Source organism: Musca vetustissima, unplaced genomic scaffold, assembly GCF_032173495.1.
Source record: "Musca vetustissima isolate MV318-11 ecotype Yass unplaced genomic scaffold, APGP_CSIRO_Mvet_v1 utg28993, whole genome shotgun sequence".
Classification (NCBI taxonomy): Eukaryota; Metazoa; Arthropoda; class Insecta; order Diptera; family Muscidae; genus Musca; species Musca vetustissima.
In genome coordinates, this window is record NW_026876932.1 from 99,188 (window position 1) to 118,746 (window position 19,559).

The 19,559-nt window shown below is 34.5% G+C and overlaps 4 protein-coding genes across 4 annotated transcripts; 1 reads left to right on the forward strand and 3 right to left on the reverse strand.

Annotated features, from left to right (window-relative positions):
* The first annotated feature begins 35 nt into the window (after positions 1–35).
* LOC133321455 (OCIA domain-containing protein 1-like) lies at positions 36–3,440 on the forward strand. Its single transcript, XM_061530542.1, has 3 exons — positions 36–39; positions 2,879–3,127; positions 3,190–3,440. The coding sequence occupies exons 1-3, from the start codon at positions 36–38 to the stop codon at positions 3,438–3,440; spliced, it is 504 nt and encodes a 167-aa protein (XP_061386526.1).
* A 329-nt stretch (positions 3,441–3,769) lies between these two features.
* Positions 3,770–10,726, reverse strand: LOC133321462 (cytosolic non-specific dipeptidase-like). Its single transcript, XM_061530553.1, has 5 exons — positions 10,667–10,726; positions 6,168–6,936; positions 5,997–6,064; positions 3,887–4,403; positions 3,770–3,814 (listed from the first exon to the last, which is right to left on the reverse strand). The coding sequence occupies exons 1-5, from the start codon at positions 10,702–10,704 to the stop codon at positions 3,770–3,772; spliced, it is 1,437 nt and encodes a 478-aa protein (XP_061386537.1). The 5' UTR covers positions 10,705–10,726.
* A 1,692-nt stretch (positions 10,727–12,418) lies between these two features.
* Positions 12,419–14,548, reverse strand: LOC133321461 (cytosolic non-specific dipeptidase-like). The gene is made up of 5 exons (XM_061530552.1): positions 14,511–14,548; positions 13,500–14,268; positions 13,377–13,444; positions 12,535–13,051; positions 12,419–12,469 (listed from the first exon to the last, which is right to left on the reverse strand). The coding sequence occupies exons 1-5, from the start codon at positions 14,546–14,548 to the stop codon at positions 12,425–12,427; spliced, it is 1,437 nt and encodes a 478-aa protein (XP_061386536.1). The 3' UTR covers positions 12,419–12,424.
* A 926-nt stretch (positions 14,549–15,474) lies between these two features.
* Positions 15,475–17,469, reverse strand: LOC133321458 (cytosolic non-specific dipeptidase-like). The gene is made up of 5 exons (XM_061530546.1): positions 17,432–17,469; positions 16,342–17,110; positions 16,219–16,286; positions 15,606–16,122; positions 15,475–15,519 (listed from the first exon to the last, which is right to left on the reverse strand). Exons 1-5 carry the CDS (start codon positions 17,467–17,469, stop codon positions 15,475–15,477), a joined length of 1,437 nt encoding a protein of 478 aa, XP_061386530.1.
* Positions 17,470–19,559: the final 2,090 nt, after the last annotated feature.

Sequence of the window (19,559 nt, forward strand, 5' to 3'; positions counted from 1 at the left end):
ATAGAAGGCACCTTCAATGCCGTGAATGGATAGAGATGGGTAACGCCATCTGGCCATGAGTAGGCGGGTTTTGTCTTCATTGTGGGGTAGGCGGGTGGTGCCGACATCTTTTCTGAAAAGCGGGAGGAGGGAGGCGAATTGAAAAAAGGCAATTAAATTAGCAGTTTAGTAATATAGGAGAGCAAATTAATCCGCAAAAAAATTCGGGGGCATACAAAAAAATCCTATTGATATTTTTATGCCTCGGACATCCACAAAAAAAAAATCTTATAGAAAATTCTAGGCCTACGAAAAATTTCCTTTACAAATTTGTAGACCTCTGAGGCCTACGAAAAATTTCCTATATAAAAATTTGTAGGCCTTCGAAAAATTTCCTATAGAAATTTGTAGGTGTCTGGGGCCTACGAAAAATTTCCTATATAAAAATTTGTAGGCCTCTGAGGCCTACGAAAAATTTCCTATAGAAATGGTTGGCCTCTCAGGGAGGCTTACGAAAAATTCCTATAAAAATTTGTTGGCCCTATGAAAAATTTCCTAGAATAATTTTAAAGTCTCTGAAGTCTTTCAAAAATGTCTAAAGACAGGTTTGGGCTTCTGCAGGCCCACGAAAAATTTCCTATTGATATTTTCAGGCAAAAAAAAAAAAAAAAAAATGCAGAGAATTTTAAGCCGCTATGGCCTATGAAAAAATGTCTTAGATAAATGTTAAGCACTCTGAGGACTTTTTAATAACCGTTTTAGACCTCTGAAAGCCCTCGAAAAATTACCTTTAGAGGCATGCTAAAATTCCGATTGATATTTTCAGGCCTACATTTTTTTTGCTATTTTCATACCTCGGTAGTCTCCAAAAAAAATTCTTATAGAAGTTATGTAGGCCTCTCTAAAAATTATCTATGTAAATTTGAAAGCCTGCGAGGCATACGGAAATTTTCCTAAAAAAAGAAATTTGTAGGTTTCTTTGGCATACGAAAAACTTCGCATTGGATTTTGTAAGTCTCTGAGAAAATTTCCTAAAGAATTTGAAAGGCTAGCAGCGGAAGACCTAAATTTTCGATTTTCTTTTAAATAATTTTTAATGTTCCGACAAAGCTTAGGATTTTTTAAGCATATTTTTAATATCAACATAAACGTGTCGATTTTAGGGAATTTCCCTATGACGATATTTTTTAATTAAAGCGCACAAAGGGAAATTCTCGGTGACGATATGGGGAAGTTACCCGAATTTAATACAAATACATGCTGATTCAGTATTTTATTCTTCACATTCGCCCACTCAATTTTCCCCGGGAATTTACCCACAGTAAATTGTAAATGGCCTAATGACCCACTGTCACTGGCCCTATGAAAAATTTCCTAGAATAACTTTAAAGTCTCTGAAGTCTTTCAAAAATGTCTAAAGACAGGTTTGGGCTTCTGCAGGCCCACGAAAAATTTCCTATTGATATTTTCAGGCCAAAAAAAAAAAAAAAATGCAGAGAATTTTAAGCCGATATGGTCTATGAAAAAATGTCTTAGAGAAATGTTAAGGACTCTGAGGACTTTCTAAAAACAGTTTTAGACCTCTGAAGGCCCACGAAAAATTACCTTTAGAGGCATACTAAAATTCCGATTGATATTTTCAGACCTTTGAGGCCTACATTTTTTTTTTTTTTTTGCTATTTTCATACCTCGGTAGTGTCGAAAAAAAATTCTTATAGAAGTTATGTAGGCCTCTCTTAAAATTATCTATGTAAATTTGAAAGCCTGCGAGGCATACGGAAACTTTCCTAAAGAAATTTGAAGACCTTTGAGGTCTAGGAAAAACGTCCTAAAGAAATTTGTAGGTTTCTGAGGCATACGAAAAACTGCGCATTGGATTTTGTAAGTCTCTGAGAAAATTTCCTAAAGAATTTGAAAGGCTAGTAGCGGAAGGCCTAAATTTTCGATTTTCTTTTAAATAATTTTTAATGTTCCGACAAAGCTTTGGATTTTTAAAACATATTTTTAATATCAACATAAACGTGTCGATTTTAGGGAATTTCCCTATGACGATATTTTTTAATTAAAGTGCACAAAGGGAAATTCTCGGTGACGTTATGGGGAAGTTACCCGAATTTAATACAAATACATGCTGATTCAGTATTTTATTCTTCACATTCACCCACTCAATTTTCCCCGGGAATTTACCCACAGTAAATTGTACTTCAAAATGGCCTAATGACCCACTGTCGCAAAAACATAGCAAATAAAAATACGAAAATTTGATATTAAAAATTGTGGGCCTCTGAAGTCTACGACAATTTTCCTATATGTAGAAATTTGTAGACCTCTGAGGCCTACGAAAAATTTTCTATAAAAATTTGTAAGTCTGAGCCCTACGAACAATTTCCTTAGGCTTCTGAAGCCTTCGAAAAATTTCCATGAAAATGTTGTAGGCTTGTGAGGCCTACGAAAAATTTCCTACAGAAATTTTGTAGGCTTCTGAGGCGTACGAAAATTTTGCCATAAAAATTTGTGGACCTCTGAAGCCTACGACAATTTACCTATAGAAATTTATAGACCTCTATGGGTTCCTGAGGCCTACGAAAAATTTCCAATAGAAATTTGTAAGCCTCTGAGGCCTATGAAATTTCCTATAAAAATTTGTAGGCCTCTGGGGCCTACCAATAATTTCCTATAGAAATTTGTCGGCTTTCGAAAAACTTCCTAGGGAAATTTTTAGGCCTCGGAAAAATTTTCTATAAACATTTGTAGGCCTCTAAAGGCATTTTTTACATGATATTTATCGCGATTGAAAATATATTAATTATGCAATACCTTTCTAGCCCAACATACGTTACGGAGCTGCACCCAAGGTAATATTGGGTGTCATCGTTGGTTATTTCTTGGGCAAATTCAGTTATCAACAAAAATGTGCCGAAAATCCTACGACAGCGTCAAAGTCAACGTGGCGGTGGTTCGGGTTTCCTGAATCCCGATCAAAGTATTGGTATGGGTATGACATTGGATCAGTTCAGTCCCAATACCACGGATGTTTACAGTGATGAACATTTGCATCCCGATGCCAGGGGTAATGCTTTGAATTTGGATACAGAATCAAGGCCACAATTTGCCGGCTTGGATGATATTTATAGGCCAAGTTTGGATAGTGAGTTATGGAAATACTTTCCAAAAATAAAAAAATTTATAAAGTGTTGTTTTAATTTCCAGCTCCCAGCACAACCCATGTGGATCCAGATATCCTCTTGGAATCCGTTAAACCCGGCATGACCTATGATGAGTTGCGTAAACGTAATCGTGAGGACTATCTAAAGAAACAACAGAATCCCTATTCGCAACCCTTACCACCAGAGGCTCCGGTGGTTATGCGTGCCACACTCCAAAGACCACCCTCGGCCAGCGATGATAGACCCATGAAGAATATGCAAACCAATATATATGGAGATGCCTGGTCGGAATAAGTGCAACACACAACGGACTTGGATGCCATAGCAACCATTTTTATGCTAAAGCATAATGGAGTGAATGCATTTGCATCCAGAAATCTGTTAATAATTTATAAAAAAAGTGCTTTTATTGTCGATTTTTGTTATTATGCTTTTATTATTATTAACAATATATAAAAGTATTAAAAAAGAAAAAAAGTTTGGAAATCATGGTTTTGAAGCCCGGCTTCTCTAAACAACTCAAATATGTGATGTTTTCATTTTGTAACTTAGCTAAGTGATGTAACGGCCAATTCGATCAAGAGGGGCTCTGTCTCTATACTGAATAAATAAATAAAACTGAATTACAATTTGCCCACCTCGTACAAATAGGCACCCAAGAGTTTGGTCTAGGAAAAAAAAAGAAAATACATTAATCAGCTACTGTTTACAAAAATCTCGCAACAAATTCTCCAACTTACTCCCTCAATATAATTGTAAATATCAATCTTTTCATTTTGTGAATGGGCACCATCATCACAAGCACCAACAGGAACGAGAATAACATTCTTGCCAGTGGCCTCCTGCAATGTTAAGGTAACTGGAATAGAACCTCCCTCGCGTGTCATATCGGGATCCACCTTGTATACATGTCTAATGGCGGTCTTGGCAGCCTCATAATGTGGATGATTGGGATCTTCGGTCCATGGTTTACCAGCCGACAACATGGTGACTTTCATTTTGTTGGGTGAACCACGTTCAGCCCATTTTTCATTCAAATATTTGGTAACACATTCGGTAATGTGTTCCGGATCCTGATTGGGTACCAAACGAATCGAGAATTTACCGATGACTTTGGCGGGAATTACGGTCTTGGCTCCGGGCTCATAGAAGGCACCTTCAATGCCGTGAATGGATAGAGATGGATAACGCCATCTGGCCATCAATAGACGGGTTTTGTCTTCATTGTGAGGTAGGCGGGTGGTGCCAACATCTTTTCTAAAAAGCGGGAGGAGGCGAATTGAAAAATGATTATTTTAACAGTACGGTAATTAGAGGATAAATTAGATCTACAAAAAAAAATCCCGAAATAAATTGGCTATGCCTCTGAAGCCTACGAAAAAAATTCTACAGCTCTTAAAGGCCTCGGGGTCATACAAAAAATGCCCTGTTAATATTTTCAGGCCCTGGAGGTGTACAATTTTTTTTTTATAAAAATTTGTAGGTCATTGGTTTTATTGAAAATGTTTACGGAAATGTTCCGAAGGAAAATATTATATATGTTCTAAGGAAATTTGAAGGCCCCTGAAGACATACAAAAAATTTCCTATAGAAACTTGTAGGCCTCTCGAAAGCTACGAAAAATTTCCTATAGAAATTTTTAGGCCTCAAAGGCCTACGAAAAATTTCCCTAAAAATTTGTAGGCCTCTGAGGCTTTGAAAAATTTCCCATAGAAATTTGTGGGCCATTTTTTTATTGGAAATTCGTCCTTCGAAAAATTTATCTATAGAAATTTCTAAGCCTTGGATGCCTACGAAAAATGTTCTAAAGAAAATTGAAGGCCCCTGAAGACATACGAAAATGTTCCCATAAAATATTGTAGGCCTCTGAAGCCTACGAAAAATTCCCCTAGAAATTTGTAGGCCGCTGAGGCCTACTAAAAATTTCGTAGGACTACGGAATTTTTCCTATAGAAATTCTTTAGGGCTCTTAAGCTTATAAATCATTATGGAGAACAGTTTAGGGCTCCGAGGCCAAATCTTGTACGCCTTCGAAATTTTTTCTACAGAAGTTTTGTGGGGACTACCAACGACTTCTTATACAAATGTGTAGGCTTCTGAGGTCTATCAAAAAATCCTATGTTTCGACTGGAGAAATGTTTAGGGCTTATGAAAAAAATTCCCATTGAAACTAAAAGGCCTCAGGGTTACGAAAAATTATGAAAAAATTGTCTCTGAAAAATGTCCCGAAGAAATTTGTAGGCCTTTGCAGGTCTACGAAACATCTTGTAGGCCTTCGAAAAATTTTCTACAGAGGTTGTGTAGGTTTCTGAGGTCTACCAAAGACTTCTTATAAAAATGTGTAGATTTTTCGACTTCGATTTTTTTTTGATAATATTTTTTTAAAATTCAGGCCTATAAAAAATTCCCTGACGAAAAGTTGAGGGCTCTGAAGCCTATGAAAAAATTCCTATAGCAAAAAATTCCTAAAAGCGTCTAAGGCCTACGAAAAATTACCCAGCAAGCATCTGAGGCCAACGATTTGTTTTAATATTTTTAACGGTCAGGACAAAGCCTTGGATTTGTTACAAAATATTTTTCAGATTTTAGGGAATTTCTCTATGACGATTAAAGCACACAAAAGGGAAATTCTCTGTGGCGTTAAAGGGAAGTTCCCTGGTTGAAATAAAAATTCTTTAAATGCCTCTCATATTCTCCGGGAATTTACCCACAGTAAATACACACAAATTGGCCTAATGACCCACTGTCGCAAAAACAAAGCAAATAATAAAAAATGCTGCTTTTATCAAAACACATGCCCTCGAAATATAAATCGTTCGGCGATAAATAACCAACCCAACATTATCTTACTTGTAATCTTCAATTTCGTAATCAATATTTTGATAGATTTCATTTTCGTTATGGAGCAAAGGAGCAATCTGAAAGAAAGAAAAAAAAACCAAACAAACAAAGGAGCGTTAACAATGAATGGAACATAAATTACTGAAATCACTAATCTTTAAAACTCATTCAACAACTTACGTCTCTTTCAATACCGGGTATCAGAATTTTCGTATCTTTATCGACCAAGGTGCTTAGCAACCAGCATAAATCGGGCATCGCCTCGTGTACGGTGCCACCATATACGCCGCTGTGTAAATCTTTGCGGGCACACTCCACCTCCACGGTATAGTAGACCAAACCACGTAGACCATAGGTAAGGCAGGGACGTTTCTTGCCCAACCAATAGTTGTCGGAAATGCACACAAAATCGGTATTGGCAAGGAAATCATTTTTACGTGCCATCAGCAGATCATCCAAATTGATGCTACCACTTTCCTCCATACCCTCAAAGACAAATTTAATATTGAGTGGTATTTCAATACCCAACTTTTGGAATGCCTCAATGGCATGAATCCAACAGAGGACTGGACCCTTATCATCGGATGCACCACGACCATATAATTTGCCATCGATTTCGGTCAATTCAAAGGGTTCAGTATTCCAGCCATCCTCTTTGAGAGCGGGCTGGACATCTAAATGACCATAAACGAGAACGGTTTTCTTTTTGGGATCTTTACCCAAATCGGCCAAAATAACCTTGGGTAAGGGTATCTTTTTGCCATCGACCAATTCTTGTTCACCAATGTCGGCCAATTCAACTTCAGCGCCAAGGGCTTTCAATTTGTCAGCAGTCCATTCCATCATACGTTGAATTTCACCACGTTTATCGGGCCATGCTGAAACGGACTGTATGGCAACGGCCGTTTTGAGGACATCAATATATTTTGATTTGTTTTCATCGACAAAGCTGTAAAGGAGGAAAAAATATGAAAACAAATTGATTATTATTTAAAAACAGATTTAAAATTTAATTCCTTAATCTTATGAACATTTTCTCAAAGATATGGTTTATGAGAAATTTCCTATGGACATTAAAAGGGGTTTGGTGTGTGTCTATGTAAAATTTCGTATAGTAATCTAGAAATTGTTCTAAGGAAATTTGTAGGCTTCAGAGGCCTACGACGAACAATTTCCGAAAGATATTTATAGGCCTATGCGAGGCATCCAAAATATTTTCTAAACAAGTGTGTAAACCGCTAGTAGACCTCCTTGAAATATTTGATGGCATTTGAGGTCTACGAATATTGTCCTATGGAAATTGTGTAGGAGGCCATCAAAAATTTTCCTAAGAAAAATTGTTGAATTTTTTAGGCTTCTGAGGCCCACGAAATACGTTCAAGAGCATTTAGTAGGCCTCATAGGTATATAAAAAATTACTATAGAAATTTCGATTATTTTTATAAAAGCATGAATTAAAAAAAATATTGTTTTTTTTTTAGGTGGTTTCAAATTCAATGCTACCTACAACTGAATGACATGATATTGGAGCTAAACATGTTTTTCAGAAAATAACCCATCATATTTTACCATTTACTATAGAAATTTCGATTATTTTTATAAAAGCATGAATTAAAAAAAAATATTGTTTTTTTTAGGTGGTTTCAAATTCAATGCTACCTACAACTGAATGACATGATATTGTAGCTAAACATGTTTTTCAGAAAATAACCCATCATATTTTACCATACATTTTCAATTAATAATCGTCACACACAGAAAATCCACACGATAGGCATTTAAAAGATTGTGCGGAGAAATTTATGATTGCATATATAAATTATTGATAAGTATTTATTTACAACGATGATGATGTTGATGATGATTGTGATTATTAATAACATGTTATTAAAATGGACGCCGTTTTTATTTTTCTTTGGAGGGTTTGGTTTTCGATAACAACAATTGGATTGGTTGCCCAGAGCTGACACAGTCAATCATACCTCTACCATTCCTTAAACGGATTAAAACAAAAAATAAAATATGGGCAATGTGATTGCCATAAAACATAGATAAGTTATTATTTTTTTGTAACAAATAATTTATTATTAAATACGGGTATATGACGTTAAGAAAAAATGTATTCTCTGAGAGAAGTGGTTTATTCGATTGCAGTGGTTCTCTTGAATACAACAAATAAAATAAAAATAAAGTATTATCATTATTATTCATATTTTTGGATTTATCAGCGGTACAATAAACTTGTTTTATTTTTGAAATAAATGACTACAATTATGAATGTGTGTATAATTAATATTAAGTACCATGTATGTAGACAACAAAAAGATAAAAAATATCTATTTTTTTATTTAATTCAAAAATTCGCCAGTGGAGGTTTAAAAAAATGCTTTAGTGTATGGAAAATGTCTCCCAGACATTTTGATAATAGTTCTATAAACCGCAGACACGTGAGTGGTAATCTTTTTTTGAAACCAAAAATTAAATATATTTTTTTATATGTGGGAAAGTTTTTATGTATACCGCCTTCTAATGAGCTATACAGTGGTTTCACAATGACTTAGCTCTTTCTAGACTGACATCAATCTGAGGCATACAAAAATTAAATCCTATAGAAATTTGTAGGTCTCTGAGGGATACAAAAAAAACATTCCTAAGTCTCAGTGGCCTAAATAAAAACCTAGGCTGGCTTCTCAGGCCTACGAAATGTTCCCATATGAATTTGTGGGTCAATTGGCTATTTGAAGCCTTCATAAATATATTTTAGGCCTAAGAAAAATGACCTGCGGAAATTGCATATGCCTTTGAGGACTACGCAATTGAAGACCTCAATGTTACAGGAAAAATTTCCTTTAGAAATTTAAAGCTTACTATATTTTTTGAACAGTATCAAAGTTTCTAAAAACGTAAAATATTTTTAATATGACTATTTTTTAATTTAATAAATATTAAAAAAAAACTATTTTTCTTTTATTAAAATTTATAAAACAATTTTTTAATTTATCAAAAATTAAAAAAATTCCTTCCTTCGTTTTCTTTTCAGTCCACACTTAGTGAGATATCACTTTTGAAGTTTTATATTTCGAATTTGAATATGTTATACGAGTACACAAAGAAAATAAATTATAATCTTTATCACGTATAAATGTAGAACAAAGTCAGTAAATTAGCCAAACAAAGATAGAGCCACTGAAATATATTTTCGAAATTAGCAATAATGAGTTTTTCAATTACAATATCTAAAATTTAATAAATATTAAACAAGACAAAACGGAAAAGAATCAGGCAAATGTATTTAAGAAGGAGTGATTTTTTAAAAATATTTTTAAGGCTTGATTTTTGTTAAATATTTTTAAGTGTTAATTTTTTTTTTAATATTTCTTTAGGTTCAACCAAATATGTGGATGTTTTTAAAATAGTTTTCACGTTTCAGCTAAAGTTGTGGATTGTTGAAAAATTTTAGGTTGAGCCAAAGATGGGGATTTTTTAAAGATATTTTAAGGGTTCAGACGTAGGAGTGAATTTTTAAAAATATTTTTAAGGGTTCGGTTGAATAAAGGCGTAATTTTTTAATGTTTTAGCAAAGCCGTATCTATATTAAAACCAGTGAGCGGAGCAGTATAGTCTGACGGGACCGACCATATGATATCCTACATAACTTCCATGAAAATCTAACTTTTTGTGGCTCCATTTTCTGAGATTGGGCAATATTTCGCGATCGAGGTCAACAAATGTTCAACTATGAAAAACTTCCTATTCAACTTCTCCACCAAGTCTCCTTTCAGCTCGTCTATGAAAAACTCCTTGGAACAAGTTCAATTATTTAAGGCCTTGTACCCGAAATCGGTTACGGACATTGATTAGATATTGGCTATGGTGTTTCTTTCCTCCAATGCACTTGCAAATATGTATTGAATTTTTAATTTTATAAAAAATAAGCTGCTAATTTTTTTAACAAACACCAATAGCAGTATAATCTTTAATTTTTTTCTCCCCATTCTAATGCAATTTCCTGATATGCCGGCAGTTCTGAAGAAAAACAAAATGCTGTTATAGTCATTGTAATAAAAATATACAACAACAAAAACATTTCTAATCTTTTGTTTAGGGAAACCACAAACAACAAATTGATGCAGACAAAGGCCTATGTTTTTCTACAAGATAGCAAACATCGCACCCAGTCAGTCAGTCAGCTAGCAAGTCATTCGGTCTCATATAAATTGCAATAATTTCTAATTTCTCCAGTGCATGTTGTATCTTTTTTTTATTCTTCTTTCACAAACAAAAACGCTCAGGCGGAGGGACTGGGACAGCGGGCATACACAGTTTAAATTTGTTCAGTTGTGTTGTTGCCTGTTTTTGGTAAAAGCTTAATTTCTTTTCTGCATGATTTTGCTCCTCATCGTTGTTGTTGCTGTTTTTTTTTTTCTTTTTTTTTTTTGCATGGAGGCGACATGCATGAGTAAAATGCCAATTGACGGTTATGACACACATACAACACAACACATCGATTACCGCAAAATATTTGTTGGATTATTAGAAAAACCAATAACTATTTATGGATGGACATGTTGGAAAATAATTAAAAATGTTAATATTTTTTTACTTTTGCTTTAAATACTAACAAGAGATTACAAAATGAACAGCATCCACCACAAAAGTTTGCACTTGTTTCAACTTACCTGAATAACTGGTTCAAAACACTGGGAAGTTCCGACATATTGCTGTTGTGTTCTTTTGTTTCTTTACTAATAATTCCTTTTTTCACTTTAAAGAAATTTTTAATTTGTCTGTTTTGTTTCTTCTTCTTAATCAACGAAAAAATACCTTATCGCGCTTATATCTTCAGTGTATCACAACAACAACAATAATAAATTAGAAATGAACGGCAAATGCAAAAAAAAATATACCGGCAAATATTACGCTCGCGTGCACTGACACATACAGTTTCCTCACAGCAATGTTTTTTTCTAAATGTCAACGAGTGCGACAAGCATCGCAGTTTATATACTCGCCATTGGCCTGTCATATGTTTTGGGGGGAATTCTCCAAAAAAGAGATAAGCAAAAACGTCGAACACAATTGAAACGTTGGCGATAAACGAATGTCGTTGCGGGTTGTGTCGTTCTCTCTCTCTCACACACAGAGTACAGTGGCTCCACATAACACAAATAATAACCACAAGCGGATGTCTTATCATAAAAACAAAATTGCTTATGTCAAAAAATGTAAAATTTGTCATGTTTGGACATGAGTAAATAGTTTCTTTTGGAGATTGTCTTGGGAAAACGTCTCAGAAAAAAGATAAGAAAGAAAAGAAATGGCAAATGGTTTTGAAAAGACGTCTTTATAGACGAGCTGAAGCGAGAAAAATTTCATAGATGAGTCAAAGTGGGAAAATTTTCATAGAAGAGCTGAAGCAGGGAGTCTTTCAACGTCAAGCTAAAGGGAATATTTCATAGAAGAACTGAAGCGGGAAATTTTTCATAGAAGAGCTGCAGTAGGTAGTTTTTTATAGACGAGCAGAAGCGAGGACATTTGTGACGAGCTAATAGGAGTCTTTATAGACGAGCTGAAGGAAGTCTTGCCTAAATGAACTGGAGCGGGGACATTTGTAACGAGCTCATAGGAGTCTTCATAGAAAAGCTAAATGGAGTAGTTCATGGAAAAGCTGAAAGACGTCCATAGCTGAAATCTTTCACAGAGAAGGACCTAAAAAAATGATTTCAAAAATCCACGCCTTTTTGCTGATTACATCTGCTGTCGATTTACGAATCAGTACTTGGGTTGCTGATTGTCGAACCAACCTGGCTTTTGGTTTTTACACCGCTAAGTCTTTAAATATAACAAAAAAATCCACGCCTTATATAGGACCTTAAACAAATGATTTTAAAAATCCACGCTTTATATAGTTCCTTAACAAAAATTATATTAAAAATCCACGCCTTATATAGGACCTTAAAAAATTATATTAAAAATACACGCTTTATATAGGACCTTAAAAAAATCCACACCTTATATAGGACCTTAAAAAACCATGCCTTAAATGGGACCTTAAAAAATTATTTTAAAAATCCACGCCTTATATAGAATGTTAAAAAAATCCAAGTTTTTAAAGGACATTAAAATAGCCCCTTATATAGACCCTATTCCCATTACACTTAACATCAGACGACTCAGTTCTTATGTATACCACACCCCTAAGACCAACAACTGCAAGCTCAAATAAAAAATATAAATTAAAAAAATAATTAACAATATAAAAGATTTTTAATATTATTAACAATGAAAACAGAATATAAAATTCTTAAAACTACATTTTGGAAATTTGTTTCCAAACTATGTTTCTCAAAATAATACAAATATGATGTATTCATTTTATCTTAGCTATGTGGTGTAACGGCTAAATAGATAATGCAGGGCTCCAAGTATCAAATAAATTACAGTTTACCCACTTCATACAAATAGGCACCCAAGAGTTTAGTCTAAAAGAGAGAGAAAAATCAGATCAGATACAGTTTTGGGGAAAAAATTAAATGTCCAAACATACCCCTTCAATATAATTGTAAATATCAATCTTTTCATTTTGTGAATGGGCTCCATCATCACACGCACCCACCGGCAAAAGTAGAACATTGTTGCCGGTAACCTCTTGAAAAGTCAGGGTAACTGGTATTGAACAACCCTCACGTATCATATCCGGCTCTACATTGAAAACATGTTTAATGGCTGTTTTTGCCGCATCATAATGTGGATGATTTGGATCTTCGGCCCATGGTTTACCTGCTGATACCAAAGAGACTTTCATTTTATTCGGTGAACCACGTTCAGACCATTTTTCCGTTAAATATTTTGTAACACATTCGGTAATGTGATCAGCATCCTGGTTGGGTACCAAACGTATAGAGAATTTACCAATGACTTTAGCGGGAATCACGGTTTTGGCGCCGGGTTCATAGAAGGCACCTTCAATACCGTGTATGGACAATGATGGATATCGCCATCTGGCCATAAGTAAACGAATTTTGTCTTCGTTGTGTGGTAGACATGTGGCACCAACATCGTTTCTGAAAAAAGCAAAAAAAAAAATTTAAAGGTGAAGTATTTTTAAAAAATTCATTGCTCTATATTGGATCTTGAAAAAAAATATTTTTAATGAATCCACGCCTTATATAGGAGCTCGACAGATATTTATAAAAAAATTCACTTCTTATATAGGGGTTTACATTTTTTTTTTAATCCATACCTTATATAGAATGACCACTTTTAGTGGGTCATGAAAAAATATGTATTTCCCCTTTTTAAAACAGTTTAACCTTTACTGACTGACTAACCCACTATCACAAAACAAATATATGACCTGTCAATTCTCACAATAATAAATTATCTTACTTGTAATCTTCCACGTCGAAATCAATATTTTGATAGATTTCATGTTCGTTATGTAGCAAAGGTGCAATCTGAAATAAAAACATAAATTACTTCCAAATCAAAACCCATAATCATACAACTTACATCTCTCTCAATACCGGGAATAAGTATATTCGTATCTTTATCTACCAAAATGCCTAACAGCCAACATAAATCAGTCATTGCCTCATGTACAGTGCCACCAAATACACCACTGTGTAAATCTTTGCGGGCACACTCAACCTCCACATAATATTCTGCCAAACCACGTAGACCATAAGTGATGCAGGGACGTTTCTTCCCCAACCAATAATTATCAGAAATGCAAACAAAATCCGTATTGGCAAGAAAATCATTTTTACGTTCCATCAGTAGATCATCCAAATTTATGCTACCACTTTCCTCCATACCCTCAAAGACAAACTTAACATTTACTGGCAATTCGATGTTTAACTTTTGGAATGCCTCAATGGCATGAATCCAGCAGAGGACAGGTCCCTTATCATCGGTCGCACCACGACCATATAATTTACCATCGATTTCGGTCAATTCAAAGGGTTCAGTATTCCAGCCATCTCCCTTGAGAGCGGGCTGCACATCCAAATGACCATAGACAACAATGGTTTTCTTTTTGGCATCTTTGCCCAATTCGGCAAGAATCACATTGGGTAAGGGTATTTTTTGGCCACCTGGCAATTCTTCTTCGCCAATATCGACCAACTCGACTTCAGCGCCAAGAGCTATCAATTTCTCAGCTGTCCATTCGACCATACGTTGAGTTTCATCACGTTTATGGGCCCATGCTGAAACGGATTGTATGGCAACGGCCGTTTTCAGGACATTAATATATTTCGATTTGTTTTCATCGACAAAACTGCAAAAAAAAGAAGAGAAAAAATAAATTAATTATTCATTCTAATTCTTTGTTTTTTTTTTTAAAATTGCAACGCCTTTTTCTTTGATAAGTCAATCCATCAATCGAACAGCTGATACCCCACCTCCACACATTTGATCATGCCTTCAATGCAAAAACAACAACATATAAACAAAGAGAACACTCTCTCATTCAAAAAACATAATTACAAGAAGAACATCCATTTGCACTTTTTATCTTACTTGAAAAATTTATTTAAAACACTGGGAAGTTCCGACATATTTATAAACAAAACAAAAAATATACCGCCAATTACTATTGCATTGCTCTCGCACTGTCCTACAAGTAAATGTCAATGAGAACGTCAGGCATGGCAGTTTATATACTCGCCGTTGGCCTATCAAAAGAAGTCTCCAAAAGAGATAATCAGGTAACACAATTGAAACGTCGACGATAAACATGATTGCGTTTATCTCTCTTTCTCTGTTGGCGGGGAAAATAAAGATTTGAAAACACAAATCTTATCTGATTTTTGTTGGCATTGTGTTGGAAGAAGTCTTCAAAAATCGCGATGAACAATTTAATTGAGTCTTTTTAATATTAAAATTGTTTAATAACGGCAGTTATTTTTTAAATCACAATGTTCACATACAGTGACATTGACCTAGGGCGTATTTACACCAAAAGTGTTTAATGATAAAGTCGAGTACACACTATCAGTTTGGACTGTCAGCTATTTTTTTTATCGATTAGAGATTGTCTTAAGCGGTGTACACACACAATATCACTTTTGAATGACAGTTTGGTTCAAATTCGGTTGATTTTGAGCATCTAAAAGTATATTTGCCTATACCTCAAATATAATACACTATGTATGCACAAATATGTAATGGAATTTAATAAAAAGAGATTTTTTAATAATATTAAAACTAATAACATAAAACTCCTTGTACATTAGAACTTTTTACCGGGTTAACCTACTTTATGAGGATTTATTTGCACATATATGCAAAGGAATTTAATAAAAAGAGATTTTTTAATATTATTAACAATAATAACATAATATAAAGGTATTAAAAGCATTTGGAAATATGTTTCAAAGCTCCGCTTCTCATAATAATAATACAAAAGTGATGTATTCATTTTATCTTAGCTATGTGATGTAACCGCAAAATACATTATGTGCAGCTCCGTACTTCAAATTAATTACAATTTACCCACTTCGTACAAATAGGCACCCAATAGTTTAGTCTGAGAAAAAAGAGAAACAAAAACAAAAGAAATTAATAAGATACGATTTTTAACTCTTCAAACAATTTCCAAACGTTCAAACATACCCCTTCAATATAATTGTAAATATCAATTTTTTCATTTTGTGAATGGGCACCATCGTCGCACGCCCCCACCGGCAGAAGTAGAACATTCTTGCCAGTGACCTCTTGAAAAGTCAGGGTGACTGGTATTGAACCACCCTCACGTATCATATCAGGCTCTACATTGAAAACATATTTAATGGCGGTCTTGGCCGCATCGTAATGTGGATGATTTGGATCTTCGGTCCATGGTTTACCAGACGATACTAAAGTGACTTTCATTTTATTGGGTGAACCACGTTCAGTCCATTTTTCCGTTAAATATTTCGTAACACATTCGGTAATGTGATCAGCATCTTGGTTGGGTACCAAACGTATAGAGAATTTACCAATGACTTTGGCGGGAATCACGGTCTTGGCGCCGGGTTCATAGAAGGCACCTTCAATGCCGTGTATGGACAAAGATGGATAACGCCATCTGGCCATAAGTAAACGCATTTTCTCTTCATTGTGTGGTAGGCAAGTGGCCCCAACATCGTTTCTGGAAAATAAAGCAAAAAGAAATTTAAAAATTTGAAAAATTTTTAATAATTACAATAATAATAATTAAGGCGATAAATTACACGCAATATCTTACTTGTAATCTTCCACGTCGAAATCAATATTTTGATAGATTTCATGTTCGTTGTGGAGCAAAGGTGCAATCTGTAACGAAAACGTAAATTATTTCCAAATCAAAACCTCTAATCATACAACATACATCTCTTTCAATGCCGGGAATTAGAATTTTCGTATCTTTATCAACCAAAATCCCTAACAGCCAACATAAATCAGTCATTGCCTCATGCACGGTGCCACCAAATACACCACTGTGTAAATCTTTGCGGGCACACTCCACCTCTACATAATACTCTGCCAAACCGCGTAGACCATATGTGATGCAGGGACGTTTCTTACCCAACCAATAGTTATCGGAAATGCAAACAAAATCCGTATTGGCAAGAAAATCATTTTTACGTTCCATCAGTAGATCATCCAAATTTATGCTACCACTTTCCTCCATACCCTCAAAGACAAACTTAACATTTACTGGCAATTCGATGCCTAACTTTTGGAATGCCTCAATGGCATGAATCCAACAGAGGACTGGGCCTTTATCATCGGTGGCACCACGACCATATAATTTACCATCGATTTCGGTCAATTCAAAGGGTTCCGTGTTCCAGCCATCACCCTTGAGAGCGGGTTGTACATCTAAATGACCATAAACAACAATGGTTTTCTTTTCGGGATCTTTGCCCAATTCGGCAAGAATGACATTGGGTAAGGGTATTTTTTGGCCACCCGGCAATTCTTCTTCACCAATATCGACCAACTCGACTTCAGCGCCAAGAGCTATCAATTTCTCTGCTGTCCATTCGACCATACGTTGAGTTTCATCACGTTTATGGGCCCATGCTGAAACGGATTGTATGGCAACGGCCGTTTTCAGGACATCAATATAGTTCGATTTGTTTTCATCAACAAAACTGCAAATTAAATAAAAAAGATAAATTAAATATGTATTATAAAACTGAAGCCTGTGCATTTAAATTTTTTTTCCAAAAAATTATGATTTTGCTTTTTTAATTCTGAGATCAATTCTTTGTTTTAAAATTGCAACGCCTTTTTCTTTGATAACTCAATCCATCAACCGAACAGCTGATACCCCACACCTCCACACATTTGATCATGTCGTCTTTGCAAAGCAAAAACAACAAAACATAAAGAAAGAAAACACTCCCTAATTCAAACAACAGCAACAACATAATTACAAGAAGAAGAACATCCAATTGCACTTGTTATCTTACTTGAAGAATTGATTTAAAACACTGGGAAGTTCCGACATATTTATAATTGTTTGCTTTGTCTTTTTTATTTTAAAAATAAATCCTTATCGTTCTTTTATATATATGGCTTTATTACAATAAATTACAACAACAAAAATGCAAAAATACACCGGCAATTACTATTGCATTACTCGCGTGCACTTGCACTGTTCCTTACAAATGTCAACAAGAACGTCAGGCATCGCAGTTTATATACTCGCCGTTGGCCTGTCAAAAGAAGTCTCCAAAAGAGATAATCGGCTAACACAATAGAAACGTTGACGATAAACGGATTGCGTTTATCTCTCTCTTTGTGTGGAAGATCATAAAGATTTGCAAAAACAAATCTTATCTTATTTTTGTTAGCATTGTCTTCTAAAGACTTGAAAAATCCTAATTTTTGGGAATACATTTTTAAATGCACAGTCTTCAATTTTATAATACATATTTAATTTATCTTTTTTATTTCATTTGCAGTTTCCTGAAAACGGCCGTTGCCAAACAATCCGTTTCAGCATGGGCCCATAAGTCTTTAATGAACTTTGTTATTGATTCTTTTTTAATATTAAAAATATTTAATAACGGCGGTTATTTTTTTTTTTAAATACAATGTCGACGCAAAGGGGCGTATTTACACCAAAAGTGTTTTATGATAAAGACGAGTACACACTATCAGTTTGAAATATCAGCTATTTTTTATCGATTACTGACTTTGTAAAGCGGTGTACACACACAATATCACTTCTGAATGACGATTTGTTTCAATTTCTACTGATCCTAGATGTTCAGGATGACACTTACAATATTTTTCAATGTGAATTCTGGTGGTTCCTCCCTGGCCTGATAATATAGTATAATACGCAATATTCGCTCTGTCGTTCTTTACAAATATTCAGACATAAAAAACTTTTTCGAGACAAATGCATTTAAAGTTTAAGTGTTTTTGAGATTTTCATTTCAAATTATACAGGGTTATTCTTGAATTTGTTTAAAATTTAATTCATTTGAACCGCATGGATTTCGTTCAGTAACGCGAACACCACAAGTTCTTGTAGAGTGGCAGCGAGTGGAACCAAAAATAAAGACAGTTCTTTTTAAGCCAATAAAGCATATGTACCGACGCGTTTTCGACCAGCCTTAAATTCACTTTTCTAGCCGATTGACTTATCCGATCATTTTCATATTTATTTCTCCATGTATTTCTTCATCAGAGCCGGACACAAAATATAAGTCCGTTAACTGTGTTAATTCTTGATATTGCCCGCCCGGCACCATTTCCATCTCTACGTTATCTAGTAGAAAATGAAATCCTCTGGCAGCAGATGACTATTGCATTTTGTTTTTCATTTCAACGTTTTCCCATCCGATAGTCTATACACTTTTCGCCCTTTATTTTCTTGATATATTTCTCGGATTCCTTCTAGAAGAGCACAAGAGAACCCATTGTGCCTTTAAAATAATTGAATCTACAAATTTGCATTACAATTTATTCGGCATTTTTTTATTCGTGACTTGCTAAAATGTTTAAAGAATAAGAAAAAATCTATTATGTAATAGATGATCATTGCAAGTTCAGAAACATAGAATTAGAAGGGGATCACATTCGTATGTTTCCACTTTAAAGTTCGTGGGGTTCGTATAAAGCAAGCTATTTTTTAAAGTATTTTGCTTTGGAGAGGGAGCTGGTTCAATATGAAAATTTCCATTTCAAAAATATACTATTTGTACGAACAAAACAATTTCCGGGTTGGGCCGACTCCCTTGCTTTTAACTTATTTCACTCCCAGTTTTAATTCTTATTTTGCTTAACCATCGATGTCAAAAATGTACTTCAATTTTATCCGATTTTTTGTTTTCCCAGAAAATAATAATTATTATTTTTATATTTTGTTACATATATTGGCAATTATTTTTTATTATTATATAATTTTTTATTTATCCAACAATTTATTTCAACATTTGTATTTTACCTTTTGTGAACGCCATTTTATATGTGAGCACAACGATTACAATGACTTTGGTAACCCTTTTACACAAAACTATCGATAATTCGATTGTTTTTACATCGCCATTGACGTTGAGACAAAAGTCGATCTACATAACCCTAATT

Bases quoted from the DNA above. Each gene is read 5' to 3' on its own strand.
- LOC133321461 (XM_061530552.1), bottom strand. From the start codon at position 14,548: ATGTCGGAACTTCCCAGTGTTTTAAATAAATTTTTCAA. The intron at 13,445-13,499 runs GTAAGTTGTATG...TTTTTATTTCAG, and splicing joins TTCCCGGTATTGAGAGAGAT to ATTGCACCTTTGCTACATAA. The intron at 12,470-12,534 runs GTATGTTTGGAC...TCTCTCTTTTAG, and splicing joins TTTACAATTATATTGAAGGG to ACTAAACTCTTGGGTGCCTA.
- LOC133321462 (XM_061530553.1), bottom strand. From the start codon at position 10,704: ATGTCGGAACTTCCCAGTGTTTTGAACCAGTTATTCAG. The intron at 6,937-10,666 runs GTAAGTTGAAAC...CCTCCTTTACAG, and splicing joins GTTTTGAACCAGTTATTCAG to CTTTGTCGATGAAAACAAAT. The intron at 4,404-5,996 runs GTAAGATAATGT...CCCGCTTTTTAG, and splicing joins TACGAAATTGAAGATTACAA to AAAAGATGTTGGCACCACCC.
- LOC133321455 (XM_061530542.1), top strand. The intron at 3,128-3,189 runs GTGAGTTATGGA...TTTAATTTCCAG, and splicing joins TTATAGGCCAAGTTTGGATA to CTCCCAGCACAACCCATGTG.
- LOC133321458 (XM_061530546.1), bottom strand. From the start codon at position 17,469: ATGTCGGAACTTCCCAGTGTTTTAAATCAATTCTTCAA. The intron at 17,111-17,431 runs GTAAGATAACAA...TTTAATTTGCAG, and splicing joins GTTTTAAATCAATTCTTCAA to TTTTGTTGATGAAAACAAAT. The intron at 15,520-15,605 runs GTATGTTTGAAC...CTTTTTTCTCAG, and splicing joins TTTACAATTATATTGAAGGG to ACTAAACTATTGGGTGCCTA.